General features: G+C 39.2%; 1 protein-coding gene and 1 long non-coding RNA gene across 3 annotated transcripts in view; both read right to left on the reverse strand.

The window, feature by feature from the left end:
- The window catches only part of LOC136802050 (cyclic GMP-AMP phosphodiesterase SMPDL3A-like), a 30,087-nt gene extending 14,776 nt beyond the window's left edge, over window positions 1-15,311 (reverse strand). For both annotated transcript variants that reach the window (XM_067058758.1, XM_067058759.1), the window contains exons 1-2: window positions 14,452-15,311; window positions 10,103-10,389 (exon numbers count right to left, since the gene is read on the reverse strand). In XM_067058758.1, the coding sequence (XP_066914859.1) occupies window positions 10,103-10,142 (40 nt within the window). In that variant the 5' untranslated portion in view covers window positions 10,143-10,389; window positions 14,452-15,311. The remainder of the gene's footprint in view (window positions 1-10,102; window positions 10,390-14,451) is intronic.
- Window positions 5,095-9,013, reverse strand: LOC136802053 (uncharacterized). Its single transcript, XR_010845946.1, has 2 exons — window positions 6,332-9,013; window positions 5,095-6,288 (listed from the first exon to the last, which is right to left on the reverse strand). It is a non-coding gene; the product is annotated as an uncharacterized lncRNA (long non-coding RNA).
- Window positions 15,312-20,217: the final 4,906 nt, after the last annotated feature.

A 20,217-nucleotide genomic window follows, 5' to 3' on the forward strand; every position in this document is an offset into this window, starting at 1 on the left:
TTACTTGCCTTACTCGCCATTTCCCTCGCCACTTTAGCCGTAGCCGTAGAGAATCCCAGATACATAATCTCGCTAATGGAAGATAGATGTCCAGTTATGATTTATCCCATGGGAAGGCACAGTAGTGTACCAAGTATTGACTGTCGTCTAGGAGATCAGGACTAACTCCAACTCGGTGCTGTATTTTACTTAATGAAAAGTAAATGCTACTTTGCTAGGACCAACTCATACCATGTGAGGGTCGTTGGGTGGACAGAAACTCTACAGGCCGTTCAGCGACTGAGCGACAAATCTGTGCTAGTGTCTAGTAAGCTTGCAAGAAATAAAAACTTTGGGGCTTTGTTCTTTTTTAGGAAAATAATTCAAAGTCTGACGTCTACATAGAAGGCTATCCAGGCTTAGTGGTCTCAAAGCCAGACTAATTTTATCAAAATTTTATGTTATGCAGAATTCTGGAAGTTCTAAGCACTTCTCGAAGTCTCAAAGACAGGCTACACAGATTTCTCGTTACATGCATGAATAATAAAGATATAGGAATTAGAGGATCTTGACGGATTATCCTCAGTAAAATTCTCCAGCTCGGGTTTTTCCGTGGTAAGTCTAAACATTTCAGGGCAATATAACCACCTAGAAGCACTTAATTCTGGTCTGTAAAATACACACAACGATTTACATATATTCTTAATTCTTTGCATGTGTCAAACTAAAGAATAAGGTTAAACTTTGTTTAATGTCGAGATACAATGACTTGAATAATAGCTTGGAAATTTCACCATTTTTGAGATCAAATCTTACCAAAAAAAACATGCTTATAAAGTGCTGACCAGACATATTTAGCCCTTATATTCCCCAAATACCTCTCTGAGTATAATATGCAGAATCGAGTGGCTCTAAACCTTATCAAGAATCATTTCACTCATTCATTTCAGACAAAAAGGCCAATTTTAAGAGAAAAAAAACCTTTTTTCAACGGTAAGGAAATTGTACCCGGTCTGTAAAATACACATTTTTACTGCAAACTTATTGAAAATTTGCACAAACAATTTTTAATGCCTTTTCTAGGAGCACATAAAGTTTTGATATGTTTAAAAGTATATTTCTTGAGATATGACTAAAAGAATTGCCTCACTCCATGAAAGCCCGCCTACAACTGCAGCCAAACCTGAGAAAACGAAAGTGATTTATATCTTGAGATAGCCAGACGGTGTCAATCGAACAACTTCGAACAAAAATCGCGATCGAACCAATCGAACGTAATCGAATGCGATCGAATAAGTGCGATTCGATTGTCGAACGTAATCGAATCTCAATCGAATGGCCGATTCCTGGGTAATATTTGATTGCGTTCGAGTAAGGTTAGATTGGTTCGATTGATTGTTGACTATGTTCGATTGGTTCGATTGATTGTGAATTACATTGGATTAATCTTCGATTTCGTTCGATTACGATTATGTAAGATGAGTTTGATTGCGATTAAATTAAATTGGATCACTCTGTTAGAGCTTCTTAGCGTGGGCGGCCGAGCGTTTAAGTACCATACTAAAGCGAATAAAATCTAATACAATTGAATCAATCGAACGTAATCAAATATACAATCGAACGTAATCGAAGCAATCGAACAGCAAATCCTGGGTAATATTCGATTGCGATTCGATTGCGTTCGACAATCGAATTGCAATTATTCGATTGCATTCAATTGCGTTCGATTGATTCGGCGTTCGATTCGTTCGATTGACACCGTACCGTCTGGAGATAGGAAAGTTTTCAGACCCAACGGCAACTTTGTATCTCAAAATTAGGGCCTATTTGTTTCATCACTATTTTTGCTATATTTAGTGGGGGGCGCACGAGGCTTTGAATTACTGCCATCCCGGCCATTTTTTTGAAAATTACCGTTATCCCGTCCAAAATTTTCGAAAATACCGGTCCCGCTGTTTTTCCCATAAAATTCTAAGGACTAGAAGTCAAAAATTCGGCAAAATGGAATAGGATGTGTGTGTATGAGGTAGATCACTATTTTCGTATTTTGTTTCGATTGTACAATTTCATCCTAATTAGACAATTTTAAAATTCTTTAGCCTGTCCCAAAGTTTCTAGACTCGTTTTAAGGCTAAAACTCGTGACCACGCCCCTAAATATCACAATTTTGAAAAAATGAAAAAAACACCCCCAGATATTCACCCATAGGCCATAGGAACAAGTGTGCAAAATTTCAGCCGAATCTGACAATTTTTTTTAAGTCTCCAGCCTGCACCAAAGTTTTTAGCATCGTTTTGAGGCTAAAATTTTTTGACCACAAAAAAAACACAGATATCTGTAAATCCCGAAGGGCTACATCCGATGCCTTTGATCAAAAAGTGAAGCTCATCCTTGTTGGCTTGGGTGAGTTAAGGCAAGACCTTAACCTATTTTGCGTGACGCACACCGCTTCCCAACATTTTTACGAAGTCATGTATAGCTTTAAAGAAGCGTATTAATGAGGGGATTTCGAAAAGTGCTGGGCCATAAATTCAAACCGACAGTTTGACGGGTTTTTTCAACGGATTTCATAACGTCAAAATCAGTTTTTGGCCGATATTTTGAGATAGGCTTATTTTAAATTTATGGCCCAGCACTTTTCGAAATCCCCTCATTAATACGCTTCTTTAAAGGGGAAGTTAAGTAATTTCTAGGGTACCCATTTTTTGCTGTTATCATCATTATATGACAATATCATGTGCCTCAGGTTACTTTTTATTCGTTCGAAACACTTTTTTCTACGAGATATAGCTCCCTCTTTTTTGCAATAAAAGTGAGTTTTAAAGAGAACGTGTTTTTTAAAGAGGAATGGCACGATCATCTGTTCTGACGTAATTTACTCCAAAAGACGAACAAAAATTTTTCTTTTAAACAAAATCTGTACTGATAAACAGTGTTTTGTAAAGAGATTCTGCTAGACCTGGCTAGACATTTATTCGCTTTTTTTCAAGATTTCTTCACGTTTCTTCGATCCTATACTTTCTCATTCTTTCTAGCTACAAGATTAGTAAGTCCTTGACCTTTTGTGATAATTTTAGTTTGATGAAGCAACCGTAAATGCTAGATTTGTAGATGCGGAAAAAGCTTCGGCTTTCCAGAGGAAAATGTGTCCACGAATAGTCCTCATCCCGATTGGGTAAATCGCTAATTCCACCTGAATTTTGTGGCTGAAAATGATTCTATCAAGAAAAAAAAGAATTGACATATCCCATTTAAAAGTCTCTTATTTTGACTTTGACTTTACAGTGCGAGATTCAAAAGTTCCCTAGAAGATTCTCCTTCCTTTACTTCTCCTAGAATTTAGAAAAATATATATTTAACCCAGTTGCTTTCAGACTTCAATTTCCCACTGGATTAGCTAGCCTTTAGAAAAACCTACTGGTAAAAACAAGTTCTAGACTTTAGATATAGGGCGCACAACGTACGTTAGCATTAACTCACTAACGTTGACTTGTCATGAAATAGGAATTATTTAACAACATTTTTTCTCTTTAAAAGAGCGAGGAATGGTCTATATACAATTTTTATATCTCTTGTCTTTCGTATTTCATAATATAACTTTACTTACAGCCTCTTCACATGGAAAGAAGTCCAAAACTTACTAAGCTTACTGGACCTTACTGAAAACACAAAGATTCTTTCACATACCTAGATATTGTGGCTACCATTGAATTTCTATTGAAAAAAACAAGGTTTTTGGATTCTAGTATGGTTAGACCGTATAAAACATCAAGTAATGAAATATTGAAAAATCAGGGGTTGAAAAAAGTTTTGATCAGTTATGATACAGCTCTTTTCTACTACAAAGTCGTTTAAAAAAGATTCTTTCTGGAGCAAATGACGTCACACGAAAGAGAGATTAGAAGAAATTTTAAACAAAAAGGGGGTCTTTTAAACACTGGTTTTTGCGTCTAAAAGAGTATGTGTTTATGAAAGATATATCGATGTTTAGACATTGAAGTTGAGATTTTCGTGAATTCTATGATGTTAGGATTGGTTTTCAGGGGAAAAACATATACCTTAAAAATCACTTAACTTCCCCTTTAAAGCTATACATGGACTTCGTAAAAATGATGGGAAGCGGTGCGCGTCACGCAAAATATGTTAAGGACTTGCCTTAACTCACCCGAGGGGGCTTTGGTAGGATTTCCTACCAAAGTCACGTGTGACTAAAATCATGCAATTTCACTGGTTTGAGAGATGCGAAATAGCGTTTGCCGCCTACTTTTCTTGATCTCGCACTCCGAGAACCCGAGAACCCGAGAACAATGAAAATGCTAGATCCAATCCATCACCCTACCTCGAAATGCAAAAGTCACAAAATCGTGCTTGTTTTTGCCGCAAATCTAGAAAAAAACACCCCAGGGATTCACCCAAGAAACAAGAACAAGCGTAAACAGTTTCAGCCGAATTTGACCATTTTTGAAGACTCCAGCGCAGCCTGCCCCGAAGTTTCGAAATTCGAATCTTTGTCTGGTTTCTCCGCGCCCATTGATAATTGAAATAAACAATACATTTTCATATTTTGCATTAATGTTTCAAATAAGGTTTTTAATGAAATGGTGTAAGATCCTTATTTTTTTTGAGTGTTTTTCGCGTTTTTTTACCTTTTTACTGACTCCTAAGACAAGCTTTTTTATAGCCCTAAAATTTTATGTATCGTCTACGAATGAGTTTTACCGAAATACCGTTGTTTTTTATAAGACAGTGTAGACCTAAAGCTCTAAAACAGCATCTAATAACATGAAAACCAGAATATGATTCTTCAATGGGAATCAAAACTATAAAGTGCACTTACAAACATCAATTTGTCAGATCTAACAAAATTAATAACCGCACTGTCATCAGGTCGTGGGTAGATTGTAAATGACTCTCCAGGATTTTTTCTACTTTCTCTATTTCCTATCTCCCATTCTATCTCCTCGTCTTTTCTGTTTTCTGACTTTCTGAGACTTGTTTTCTGATGATTTCAATTAATTCCTGCGTCTCCAAGAATAAGTAATAGATCGAAATGAGAAGCTAACGAGGCAAAGGGGTCAAATCAAAAGGGGTGAAAGAAACAGGAGACATAAGGAGTGCCGAAAGAGAAAATTATATTTCGAAAGGTAAATGAAAGTGCAAATTAAAAATTGTACAAAACGGAATTTGGGATGACATTGGGGATGCATCAAGATAAGCTGTGACTAAACTGAACGCCTAACCCGTGTAGATGACGGGTACGACCTATGCCCGTGTAGATGACGGGTAGCACCTAAGCCCGTGTAGATGACGGTACGCCCTAAGTCCGTGTAGACGACGGATGCCTGACCTTAGAATAAGTATCTGGATAACTGACTAATAACTTGCCAGAGGTTACGTAGTAACCCAACACCCCAACATCACCCAAAAACCGCAGAGAAGAAAAAAGGTAAAGGGGGGCTATCTAGGGCAAAGCACAAGGTAGAGAGTGAGACGAGAAAAGGCAGAAAACAAAACCTTATGATTAAAAGTAATAGCGTATTAGTGTTATTTCGGTAGCTAAAGAGCGTATTAAAATGTTTTTATAATTATTATCAAAAGTAATAGCATATTAGTATTATTTCGGTAGCTAAAGAGCGTATTAAAATGTTTTTATAATTATTATTACTATTAATAAAAATAAAGCAAGCGATATTGTGAAGACAATCAAAATTAATACGAGCAATATATTGATAGTGCACTCAGCAAAAATAATAGCATGGTATGAACTAAAAAGACCGGGTAGAACAGACAAGTACCGTAAAAAAAAAATACATGACATTGTAGACAAATTACCACTTGTCGGGGTCCCAAGTAGACAACACATGAGATATCTTGGCCATATTAGCAGTGAATTTTTGAATATCAAAATCCGAAACACGAAGATAACGAAGGTAACAGTCACTGGACCACCTGCCCATAATGCGAATCATTGAGTCGGAGGCACCTGCGCTCAAGGCGGCAGAAGCACCACGAATACGAAACTATGGGTGTTCAAGTCGGAAACAGACGGGAGGGATTGCTCGAGTAAGGCGTATATCGTTCGGCGGGTGAGGAGTTTACCATCATGAAATTGAAAGAGGGGGCCCGGTTTTGAACTTCGAAGGGCTAGGTAGTTTCTCATAGCGCCCACTGGGCAAATATTGTTGGAAGTAGCAGCAATCCTAATATTAACACCTTGGCGGAACGGATCGGTTTTGCAATATGAGGTCTAACTTAAGCGCCTAAGACCGTAAGGATGACGGCCTGTCGAAGGACTGTAAGGAGGACAGCCTTTACTCCTAACCTTATGAGCGTGGGCTGTAAGGAGGACAGCCTTTACTCCTGAACCTTATGAGCGTGGCCTGTAAGGAGGACAGTCAAATGAGCGTGGACTGTAAGGAGGACAGCCTTTACTCCTAACATGTATGTGCCTGTAGATACTGTATAAGCTAGCCACTAGGTAGGAGTATGGGGTTCCGAAGGGACCCACACCCCTAAAACGTCCCCAAAACTACCCGCACAATACATCCCCAAATCAGCAGCCAAACTCAAAAAGAAGTCATTACACATTAGGAACCTAATTCTTACTAAAAGGATGGCAGTCTTGGTCTTAGTGCTTTAAAGTTTTCCCTATAGGTCATAATGAGAATAGTCTGAGCCCATGTATTTGATGAAGATGGCCTGAGCCTATATCCTGGTGATAATAACCTGAGCCCATGTCCTGATAGGGATGATTGATTTTAGTCTAAATTGTAATGAGGATGGTTGGACTTAGTTGCCTAAGACCGTAGGGATGACGGCCTGTCGAACGACTGTAAGGAGGACAGCCATATGAGCAAGGCAGGGTGGTCTGAATCGAGATCTGAGGGTAAATTGTTTGAACATTTATTAAAGCAAGAGATCTGCTAAGTATATAATAGGATTATTTGAGAATGGTGACATAGAACTTTTAATCTAAGCACTGTATCTCTTTGGGGTATGTTTCGGGGCAAGAAAGGGAAACAAGTCTCAGGGTAGTTAAAACCAAAAAATAAAACTACTTATTGTGAAGCCTCCATACCCAACTTATGTTACAGCTGTATAGAGAATAGGTGTCAAAAACCAAGAAAAAAACAAAACCCATATCAACTCAACAAGTAAATTCCCACATGTTCATTGCTAATATAATTACCATTAACTCGTGACCAGGGATTATAGCAAGAGAAAACAAGAAAGAAAAGAAAAATATCTGTCCCACTTACATGTGAACCCATGGGTGGATATTTAGAAACCCAACTAGAACAAAAGTAAACATGACAGCACAGACCCATGGCTATCCAACCAGTAGGTTCCCCAAAGTTCATAGGCTAAGTAATTACCAATGTATCATGACGTCATTGGACGTCGGCATGAGTGATAGGATGAAGAAAAGAAGGGTGAAAAACAACTGTCCAACTTACAGGTGAACTCATCATGGGTAAAACATGACAACACAGAAACCCAGGGCTATCCAACCAGTAGGTTTCCCAAGAGTTCATAGGCTAGGTAATTACCAATGTATAATGCATCATTGGACGTTGACATGAGTGATAGGATGAAGAAAAGAAAAGGGTGAATAAACAAGTATCCAACTTACAGGTGAACCCATGGGTGGGTAGTTAGAAACCCAGTTAAAAACGAAAGTAAAACATGACAACAAAGAAACCCAGGGCTATCCAACCAGTAGGTCTCCAAAAGTTCATAGGCTAAATAATTCCAATGCATCATGACGTCATTGGACGTCGACAGGTATGATAGGATGAAGAGAAGAGGGGTGAAAAACAAATGCCTAACTTAATGTAAACTTATGGGTGGATAGTGAGAAACCCAGTTAAAAACAAAGGTGAAACATAACACATGTACCCAGGGCTATCCAACCAGTAGGTTTCCCAAAGGTGCATTTAAGCTGAAATAATTACCAATGTATCGACCAACACCATTGGATATCAACAGGGATTAAGAAGGGAGAACAAAAAGGGGCGAAAAACAACTGCCCAACTTGACAAATGAACCAATGGGTGGATAGTTAAAAACCCCAGTTAAAACAAAAAGGTAAAATGTGGAAACACATGAAACCCAGGGCTATCAACCAAGGCTTCCAAAGGTTCGTAGGCTAGAATAATAAAATGGCTAATGTATCAACGTCATTGGACGTTACCAGGGATTAAAAGGAAGGGAAAAACAAAATGGGGTGAAAACAACTGCCCGACTTACGATATATGAACCCATGGGTGGATAGTTACCAGACGGTGTCAATCGAACAACTTCGAACGGAAATCGCAATCGAACCAATCGAACGCAATCGAACGCGATCGAATGATTGCGATTCGATTGCCGAACGCAATCGAATCTCAATCGAACGGCCGATTCTTGGGTAATATTCGATTGTGTTCGATTGCGTTCAAGTAACGTTCGATTGGTTCGATTGATAGTCAACCTATGTTTAATTGGTTCGATTGATTGTAAATTACCTTCGATTGGTCTTCGATTATGATTATTTTCAATAAGTTTGATTGCGATTAAATTAAATTTGATCACTCCTTTAAAGCTCTTTTTAGCGTGGACGGCCGAGTGCGTAGGTAACCGTATAGACCAGCGGCCGAGGCAGTGGATTGTGTCACTTCGTAGGGCACCCCTTAGATCAGGGCAAATTTTTGATATTATGCTCCTAATAGGGTGTAGAATTGACAAAAAAAATTTGCCCTTCGAATCTCCTGCAATTTTCGAGTGAATCGATTTTTAGTTAATCGATAGAACTTATCAAGGGTCCCCCCTTTACTAACGGTTTTTTCGAAGTCTGAAAATCAAATATCTGAGACTACCAACGGATTCAGCGTGAAAAGTAGATAAAGAAAATGGGGTTACTTGTTAAGTTTCGACCACCTGGTGCCGAGAAATGGCATTTTTAAGGCGAAAAATCGACGTTTTTGGCGTTTTCCGATGACGTCAGCATTTTCCTAGGAGCATTTTCAGAAAAAATTATTCCCACAACTGGATAGCCCTGAATTAGTAGTATCCAAAAATGGTATGGTTTGTTAACTTTCGATGTCTAGATCTCGAGATATTTTGGTTTAAATATTGAAAGTTATCGATATTTTTTGTTGAGTCAGCAGTTTTTCAGCATATATATCCACCTTTAAAATGAATTATCTCGAGATCTGTACATAGAAAGTTGACAAACCATACCATTTTTGGATACTACTAATTCAGGGCTATCCGGCTGTGGGAATGATTTTTTCTGAAAATGCTCATAGGAAAATGCTGACGTCATCGGAAAACGCCAAAAACGTCGATTTTTCGCCTTTAAAATGCCATTTCTCGGCACCAGGTGGTCGAAACTTAACAAGTAACCCCATTTTCTTTATCTACTTTTCACGCTGAATCCGTTGGTAGTCTCAGATATTTGATTTTCAGACTTCGAAAAAACCGTTAGTAAAGGGGGGACCCTTGATAAGTTCTATCGATTAACTAAAAATCGATTCACTCGAAAACTGCAGGAGATTCGAAGGGCAAATTTTTTTTGTCAATTCTACATCCTATTAGGAGCATAATGTCAAAAATTTGCCCTGATCTAAGGGGTGCCCTACGAAAACCATTTTTAAGGCCTTTTTTGAATCTCGGACGCTGGTCTAGTACTAGAATGAATAAAATAAAATACAATTGAATCAATCGAACGCAATCGAACATAATCGAATACAATCGAACGTAATCGAAGCAATTGAACGGCAAATTCTGGGTAATATTCGATTGCGATTCGATTGCGTTTGACAATCGAATCGCAATTATTCGATTGTGTTCGATTGCGTTCAATTGATTCGGCGTTCGATTCGTTCGATTGACACCGTCTGGTAGTTAAAAGCCCCCCAGAGAAATGAAAGACAAAAATTGCAACTTGAAACCAACAACGCAAGGGTAAGCAAACCTAATGTGGTTCCTTTCCACGACTAAGATTGCCCATGTGCCATGACCAGCAAAACAAAATCAGGGACGTACACGTACCATCAAAGTAGACCATAAAAGATACCAAGATTTGATTATGTTTATGTTGCCGTTGGAGGGGGGGATCAGAATAGAAATTTGAACTTACAAGACTGTTCACTTAACTTTCCATTTTGTTGAGAGACCATCCAAGGAAGAGAGTGAAGACAGGTGCATCTGGGACTGTGACTTCGAGGAGAACGAGTACGCAAGTAGCAAACGTGTGTGGATGGGAGCTTCTTGGATTGGTTGTCATCAGTCAGCAATGTTTATTGTTTTGAAGGAATTCAGCAGTAGAGTAGCCAACAGCAATCATAGAGTGTAAGGTAAGGACCAGAAGTACAAACATCCATCGAGAGTTCTTGATTTATTTTCCCAGCTCAGGGCGAACACATCCTTGGAATAAATATATGGGAACTCAGCTAACCGGCAGCCGAGGAATACCTAATCCTAACCTTTTCCGTAACCCGAAGTAACTCAGTCGACTGGGAATTAACCTTAGCTAAAGATTAGCTCCAACTAACTTTCTCCAAATAGCGACCCGACCGGGATTCGAACCCACCAAATGAAAGAATATCTGATCAGAAACCCAGCTATAAAAACAAAACAAAAATGGTAGAGTAGAGCTGCGAGCAAAGCTGCGTAGTTCATTTGTTTTGAAATTTTGCTGCTTTGATTGGTCAGTCATTTGAGGGCTATGCATGTTAGCCTTCACTGATGCAAGTTACCCGATCTCACAGTAAAAAGGAAGGAGACCGCCTTATAGCTAAGCTAATCAATCATTAAAATACAAAGTTAAATCAAAACAAAAATGGTAGAGTAGAGCTGCGAGCGTTGTGTAAATTGTATTTTAATGATCAGCCAGGTCTTTCATTTTGGAGGGCTAGGTATGCATGTTAGCCTCCACTGATGCAAGTTACCCATTCTCACGGTACTATAATGACAGACAGCTCTTTCATAGACCTTTTTTCAAAGAGCCCACCCTGTTGAATAATTATGTAGTCCAGCAGAAAAACAATGATAAAACCATGCATAATTATTACAATATGCATGATACAGTAATTATGCATGGCTCTATCATTGTTTTTATGGCTGGAGTACATAATTATCCAACAGGACGTCCTCTTTGAAAAAAGGTCTATTTGAAGGCTACCGTGAGAAAGGGTAACTTGCATCAGTGGAGGCTAACATGCATAGCCCTCAAATGAATGACCTGGCTGGTCATTAAATTACACATACGCAGCTCCGCTCGCAGCTATACTCTACCATTTTTGTTTCAATTTATTTTTGTATTTTAATGACCAGCCGGGCCTTTCATTTGAGGGCTATGCATGTTAGCCTCCACTGATGCAAGTTACCCTTTTTCACGGTATGTCTCTTTGCATCCACTGATGCAAAGCAAGTACCCGATCTCACGGTAAAAATTAAACGTGAAGAAATTGATGTATATAAAATTGATTTATCAGCAGATCAGGCTATCTAATCTATCATGATCATGCGGAGTCATTGCATAATTATGTCAGAATGTTTTCACTGTTGGACTCAAAATGCTATCTCACCTAGCAAAAGGTTAATTACTGGCCACCACCGTTGTCAGTCCCAAAATATACAAAATATATGGTTATTATGATGGATGGCAAATTTTAAAAGGGAAAAGCTAGGAAAATACCTACCGATTCCAATCTTAAATAAGAAGTAATAATCGTTGTAATCAAAATTATAACCGGCCTATAATTCCCATCCATTTGATTTTGTTTAACCCGAGGCCAAGCAGTTTCTTACTTTCCAACCAGTTCCCACTAGCTTCCAGCCGACATTCGGCTAAAGCTTCAGATGCATCCGGCTGGACTTAGAATTTTTTTCAAGTTGAATAGTGACCAAAGGGGGTCTCGAACCGGGAACCTATAGATTTCGGAACCAATGCCCTATCCACTAGGCCAAACCGGCTGCCGAAAATCCGATAATTAGGGTTACTTATATAAGAGTCTTAGTACTATATATAAATAAGTCTGACTGACGAGTTAGGCTAACTGTTACGATCGCCATTACTCCGAAGAAGCCACCACACGTGTGCACCGCCGGGTGGGTGCACCGCCGGCCGGGTGAGGGGTTAGGAATGTGCACCAGGGTGGCTTCGCCACCCTGGGAGGGCGGTCATGGTAAAATCTCGTATCTATCTAAAAATAGAAAGCATTGCGTAATGGTAGGCAAATGCAGTGATGTGATTGGCCTATCGCATTTATACCACTATCGAGTATTTCTATAAAGGTGAAGAGGGTGTAAGGCGTATCTAGAAGGCGTCGAGGAATGGATTTCATGGGCCTGTGTGTATGGGTCGTGTGTAGATTGTAAATGACTCTCCAGGATTTTTTCTACTTTCTCTACTTCCTATCTTCCATTCTATCTCCTAGTCTTTTCTATTTTCTGACTTTCTGAGACCTGTTTTCTGCTGATTTCTACTAACTTTTCTATATATCAAACTTTCTCCAAATATCGACCCGACCGGGATTCGAACCCATCAAATGAAAGAATCTCTGATCAGAAACCCAGCGCGCTATCCGTTGAGCCACACTCGCACAGCAGAAAACAAAATTTGTAAATACTTATAGAATGACAAAAAAGACGGGGGTAATGTTATTATAATATGGGTAAAAGTACCCCTTTTTTAACCTGACTGAAATTCGAGCCGTTACTAGCAACCCTGCGGGGCCCAAGGCGCCGAGTATGCACCCGGCACAGTGACAAGCCGTTACTAGCAACCCTGACCCTACCTAACTGATAATAACAGAACCCCCGTCTAAATGGAACCACCATACCCCCGTCTAAACGTTTCCGCAGTTTGAAAAAATTTTCGCCTTGGTAGTCATTTACAATTTAACCGACACCGTGTGTATGGTGTAGTGTAGTACTGTGCAGTGGTCAGTGGTGTGGTTATTTGGTCTACCTTTGGCTTGGGGCCTTGGGAATTAAAAAGAAATAGATTAGAGCTTGTATTTCAAACAACTGTTTATGGCTGTGCTTGCTATCTTTTTATACCAGGTATCATCAACATACAAAAAAGGTTTGCTCAACAACTTTCAGATCAATTTGTTCTGACTAGTCAAACTCTGGTCAACTGGTAAAATTGCATAATGTAATTGAGCCAAATTGACCAATAATTGCTCTAAAAAACACTGTTGAATGCTGAGCAAATTTTTGGAAAAGATAGACTAACTAGCGGTGGTAGCAAAGTTTTAAAGTTAGTGTTATAAAGCTCTAGTAAGATAAAGGCATGTGAAAACATGACTTAGGTTTTGCATCATTTCCAGACTGGTTATACATTGGCTGGTACATGTAGATGTGTCTAGTCTGGTCTAGTTAGACTTTTGAAGGGGATCTCACAGTCTCAAAACAAAAGCAACAACAGGTTTGCTATCATCATTTGGTTTTTTCTTCATTTTGGTTTAAATATTGAAAGTTATCGATATTTTTTGTTGAGTCAGCAGTTTTTCAGCATATATATCCACCTTTAAAATGAATTATCTCGAGATCTGTACATAGAAAGTTGACAAACCATACCATTTTTGGATACTACTAATTCAGGGCTATCCGGCTGTGGGAATGATTTTTTCTGAAAATGCTCATAGGAAAATGCTGACGTCATCGGAAAACGCCAAAAACGTCGATTTTTCGCCTTTAAAATGCCATTTCTCGGCACCAGGTGGTCGAAACTTAACAAGTAACCCCATTTTCTTTATCTACTTTTCACGCTGAATCCGTTGGTAGTCTCAGATATTTGATTTTCAGACTTCGAAAAAACCGTTAGTAAAGGGGGGACCCTTGATAAGTTCTATCGATTAACTAAAAATCGATTCACTCGAAAACTGCAGGAGATTCGAAGGGCAAATTTTTTTTGTCAATTCTACATCCTATTAGGAGCATAATGTCAAAATTTGCCCTGATCTAAGGGGTGCCCTACGAAAACCATTTTTAAGGCCTTTTTTGAATCTCGGACGCTGGTCTAGTACTAGAATGAATAAAATAAAATACAATTGAATCAATCGAACGCAATCGAACATAATCGAATACAATCGAACGTAATCGAAGCAATTGAACGGCAAATTCTGGGTAATATTCGATTGCGATTCGATTGCGTTTGACAATCGAATCGCAATTATTCGATTGTGTTCGATTGCGTTCAATTGATTCGGCGTTCGATTCGTTCGATTGACACCGTCTGGTAGTTAAAAGCCCCCCAGAGAAATGAAAGACAAAAATTGCAACTTGAAACCAACAACGCAAGGGTAAGCAAACCTAATGTGGTTCCTTTCCACGACTAAGATTGCCCATGTGCCATGACCAGCAAAACAAAATCAGGGACGTACACGTACCATCAAAGTAGACCATAAAAGATACCAAGATTTGATTATGTTTATGTTGCCGTTGGAGGGGGGGATCAGAATAGAAATTTGAACTTACAAGACTGTTCACTTAACTTTCCATTTTGTTGAGAGACCATCCAAGGAAGAGAGTGAAGACAGGTGCATCTGGGACTGTGACTTCGAGGAGAACGAGTACGCAAGTAGCAAACGTGTGTGGATGGGAGCTTCTTGGATTGGTTGTCATCAGTCAGCAATGTTTATTGTTTTGAAGGAATTCAGCAGTAGAGTAGCCAACAGCAATCATAGAGTGTAAGGTAAGGACCAGAAGTACAAACATCCATCGAGAGTTCTTGATTTATTTTCCCAGCTCAGGGCGAACACATCCTTGGAATAAATATATGGGAACTCAGCTAACCGGCAGCCGAGGAATACCTAATCCTAACCTTTTCCGTAACCCGAAGTAACTCAGTCGACTGGGAATTAACCTTAGCTAAAGATTAGCTCCAACTAACTTTCTCCAAATAGCGACCCGACCGGGATTCGAACCCACCAAATGAAAGAATATCTGATCAGAAACCCAGCTATAAAAACAAAACAAAAATGGTAGAGTAGAGCTGCGAGCAAAGCTGCGTAGTTCATTTGTTTTGAAATTTTGCTGCTTTGATTGGTCAGTCATTTGAGGGCTATGCATGTTAGCCTTCACTGATGCAAGTTACCCGATCTCACAGTAAAAAGGAAGGAGACCGCCTTATAGCTAAGCTAATCAATCATTAAAATACAAAGTTAAATCAAAACAAAAATGGTAGAGTAGAGCTGCGAGCGTTGTGTAAATTGTATTTTAATGATCAGCCAGGTCTTTCATTTTGGAGGGCTAGGTATGCATGTTAGCCTCCACTGATGCAAGTTACCCATTCTCACGGTACTATAATGACAGACAGCTCTTTCATAGACCTTTTTTCAAAGAGCCCACCCTGTTGATTAATTCCCACGTCTCAGATGTAATTAAAGTATAAGGCCCTAGGAATAAAAACACAAAAAGGCAGACTAAGGAGGCAAGGTGAGAAGTTTTTGAAAGTGGTCGAAATACCCTGATCTAGGTACCAAAGGATATGAGCAACAGAGGAAATGTATAGAGACATAAGTGTGCAGTAATGGAAACAGTATATTTCGAAACGTAAACAAGAATGCCGAAAATGTATAATAGAACTTGGGATGACATTGGGGATGCATCAAGATATATATATAACTGAGAGCCTAACCCGTTTTGAAGACGGGTGTCCTGTGTAACCCGTATTTATATATGACGGGGGTCTTACTTAGCCTGTTTTGATGACAGGTGTCGCCTAGTCCCGTTTTGATGACGGAGGTTGATAAGCCCCGTTTTGATGACGGAGACTTATACGCCCCGTATAAGACGGAGGCTAAAAAATAAACAGGGAGGTTGCCCTGGCGAACCTTAACACCGTTGGGACTACAGTGTGCGAACCTAATCCAGATCTAACTGGATCCTTCACCTTAGGGGATTAATCTAAGTAACTGACTACTGACATGCAACGGTTACGGAGTAACCCTACACTAGAACTAAACGTATCATGATGCATCCCAAATGACCTAATCTCTGGTTAACAGCCTTGCCCAGGAGAAACCACGAGATCAGGATCCGTCGCAGCAGCAATCACCACGCTTGGATGAGAACGCAGTTGGTAACTAAAAAAAAAAGAAAAGGAAGAAGCAGAAAGCAGAACCAAAATACAGGGGTTAAGGAGAGGGTGGGAGGGAAAGATTGAAGTTGTGATCAATTGAGACTGAGCTGAACTGCGCTGAAAGGGGCTTGACGGTAGGGTATATATAGGCGAAGGAAAGAATAACCGGCAGCCGAAATATACTATTTCATAGCCGCCTCGGTGCGGTGGCGGGATGTACTTCATTCGACTTGGAATTAACCTGAGCTAAGGTTTAGCTCCAAATAATTATGTAGTCCAGCAGAAAAACAATGATAAAACCATGCATAATTATTACAATATGCATGATACAGTAATTATGCATGGCTCTATCATTGTTTTTATGGCTGGAGTACATAATTATCCAACAGGACGTCCTCTTTGAAAAAAGGTCTATTTGAAGGCTACCGTGAGAAAGGGTAACTTGCATCAGTGGAGGCTAACATGCATAGCCCTCAAATGAATGACCTGGCTGGTCATTAAATTACACATACGCAGCTCCGCTCGCAGCTATACTCTACCATTTTTGTTTCAATTTATTTTTGTATTTTAATGACCAGCCGGGCCTTTCATTTGAGGGCTATGCATGTTAGCCTCCACTGATGCAAGTTACCCTTTTTCACGGTATGTCTCTTTGCATCCACTGATGCAAAGCAAGTACCCGATCTCACGGTAAAAATTAAACGTGAAGAAATTGATGTATATAAAATTGATTTATCAGCAGATCAGGCTATCTAATCTATCATGATCATGCGGAGTCATTGCATAATTATGTCAGAATGTTTTCACTGTTGGACTCAAAATGCTATCTCACCTAGCAAAAGGTTAATTACTGGCCACCACCGTTGTCAGTCCCAAAATATACAAAATATATGGTTATTATGATGGATGGCAAATTTTAAAAGGGAAAAGCTAGGAAAATACCTACCGATTCCAATCTTAAATAAGAAGTAATAATCGTTGTAATCAAAATTATAACCGGCCTATAATTCCCATCCATTTGATTTTGTTTAACCCGAGGCCAAGCAGTTTCTTACTTTCCAACCAGTTCCCACTAGCTTCCAGCCGACATTCGGCTAAAGCTTCAGATGCATCCGGCTGGACTTAGAATTTTTTTCAAGTTGAATAGTGACCAAAGGGGGTCTCGAACCGGGAACCTATAGATTTCGGAACCAATGCCCTATCCACTAGGCCAAACCGGCTGCCGAAAATCCGATAATTAGGGTTACTTATATAAGAGTCTTAGTACTATATATAAATAAGTCTGACTGACGAGTTAGGCTAACTGTTACGATCGCCATTACTCCGAAGAAGCCACCACACGTGTGCACCGCCGGGTGGGTGCACCGCCGGCCGGGTGAGGGGTTAGGAATGTGCACCAGGGTGGCTTCGCCACCCTGGGAGGGCGGTCATGGTAAAATCTCGTATCTATCTAAAAATAGAAAGCATTGCGTAATGGTAGGCAAATGCAGTGATGTGATTGGCCTATCGCATTTATACCACTATCGAGTATTTCTATAAAGGTGAAGAGGGTGTAAGGCGTATCTAGAAGGCGTCGAGGAATGGATTTCATGGGCCTGTGTGTATGGGTCGTGTGTAGATTGTAAATGACTCTCCAGGATTTTTTCTACTTTCTCTACTTCCTATCTTCCATTCTATCTCCTAGTCTTTTCTATTTTCTGACTTTCTGAGACCTGTTTTCTGCTGATTTCTACTAACTTTTCTATATATCAAACTTTCTCCAAATATCGACCCGACCGGGATTCGAACCCATCAAATGAAAGAATCTCTGATCAGAAACCCAGCGCGCTATCCGTTGAGCCACACTCGCACAGCAGAAAACAAAATTTGTAAATACTTATAGAATGACAAAAAAGACGGGGGTAATGTTATTATAATATGGGTAAAAGTACCCCTTTTTTAACCTGACTGAAATTCGAGCCGTTACTAGCAACCCTGCGGGGCCCAAGGCGCCGAGTATGCACCCGGCACAGTGACAAGCCGTTACTAGCAACCCTGACCCTACCTAACTGATAATAACAGAACCCCCGTCTAAATGGAACCACCATACCCCCGTCTAAACGTTTCCGCAGTTTGAAAAAATTTTCGCCTTGGTAGTCATTTACAATTTAACCGACACCGTGTGTATGGTGTAGTGTAGTACTGTGCAGTGGTCAGTGGTGTGGTTATTTGGTCTACCTTTGGCTTGGGGCCTTGGGAATTAAAAAGAAATAGATTAGAGCTTGTATTTCAAACAACTGTTTATGGCTGTGCTTGCTATCTTTTTATACCAGGTATCATCAACATACAAAAAAGGTTTGCTCAACAACTTTCAGATCAATTTGTTCTGACTAGTCAAACTCTGGTCAACTGGTAAAATTGCATAATGTAATTGAGCCAAATTGACCAATAATTGCTCTAAAAAACACTGTTGAATGCTGAGCAAATTTTTGGAAAAGATAGACTAACTAGCGGTGGTAGCAAAGTTTTAAAGTTAGTGTTATAAAGCTCTAGTAAGATAAAGGCATGTGAAAACATGACTTAGGTTTTGCATCATTTCCAGACTGGTTATACATTGGCTGGTACATGTAGATGTGTCTAGTCTGGTCTAGTTAGACTTTTGAAGGGGATCTCACAGTCTCAAAACAAAAGCAACAACAGGTTTGCTATCATCATTTGGTTTTTTCTTCATTTAGTCTTATAATTTAGTGTGTGTAAACGTTCATACCCTCCAAACCACAATCAGAAGAGTCAGTCAGGCACATCCTGGCAAATGAACGGGGTATTTTTCACTTGCGACAAATGAACGGGGTCAAAAACGAAAGTGACGTGTAATAAGCGCCGAATACCCAGTTTAATTGAACCTGGTTGGAAATATTTTGCTTCATTTCAAAGAACTGCATAGATGAAATTTTTTTTCCATGGGTCAATTTTGTCTTCGAAGATTGAAGAAACTTTTAATGAAAAAATAAAGTTCCCAGTTTTCTTCCTTTTTCCCTTTTTCAGTTTGAAGTTCATTTTTATTCATTTTCACGCTTTTAGCCTGAGACGTCCTATCTCATTTACACTGGGTGACGAATACCCCATGCAAATGCTCACCCCGTTCATTTGCCAGGATGTGCCTGACTGAGAGTGCAGAGCTGCATTTTTGATTCTAAGATCTCGAGATTTAAACACAATAGGTAAATGAAGTGACATCGCTGCAACTGAAACCATGACAAATAAACTTTTACTGTTAGCTATTTAATTTTTTGTTTTGATTTCAAAAGGCTAACACCAAGTTATAAAATGATTCTTTGACATTGTGATTATAGACCTTACAGCCATGCATAATTTTTTAAATATGCATGATACAGTAATTATGCATGGCTGTATCATTGTTTTTATGCTGGAGTACATAATTATTCAACGTGGGCTGCCTTTTAAAAAAAAGGTCTATTAAAAGGTCTATTACCATAATTTGTTCTAATGTCGACATCCCCTATCCCTCCTGCTCTAAATTCGACACCCTTTTCTAGAGCTGAAAAATTAAAAAATTATTTTATTTGCTTAGAAGTAAGGAAAGATAAATCTTTTTTCAATCACCGATTCCGACTTTCATATTATTCCTATCTTTAAAGAAGGGTGTCCAAATTAGAAGACGGATGTCGAGATTAGACCAACTTACGGTACTAGAGAGCCCACCTCTTAAAGGCCCACTGTCCGGTATGATACTTGCTATAGTAATTCTATCTATCTATGTATACTGCGGTCATTTGGTTATGACCGGTCGTTTTTGGGAGAACGCCCTTCTTTGGACTGCTTGGTATGACCTACGGGCATGCCTACAGCACAGTTGTGTGCTCTACTAGTATCAGGTGTTCCCATGTTTTGTTCCGTAATTTCTTTTTGTTTTGCTTTTTGTCCTGAATAAACCAGAAGGGGACACGAGCATTTAATTTTCCGTTTTAATTTCCACTGCGTTTACTGTGCTAATTCGAAACCTTTTTTGTTAAATTTTTAGTTTTATTGTTTTCGACGATTGTTTTCATCAATTTTATTGTACTGTTTTAACGTTGTAAATATTATCGCTACGCACCTATTTTTATTAAATCTTTTTAACATTTTCTTTGTTTTATTCCCTATAGAATTTTTTCCTTTGT

The sequence above is a fragment of the Clytia hemisphaerica genome, unplaced genomic scaffold, assembly GCF_902728285.1.
Source record: "Clytia hemisphaerica strain Z4C2 unplaced genomic scaffold, Clytia hemisphaerica genome assembly, whole genome shotgun sequence".
In the NCBI taxonomy this organism is placed as follows: Eukaryota; Metazoa; Cnidaria; class Hydrozoa; order Leptothecata; family Clytiidae; genus Clytia; species Clytia hemisphaerica.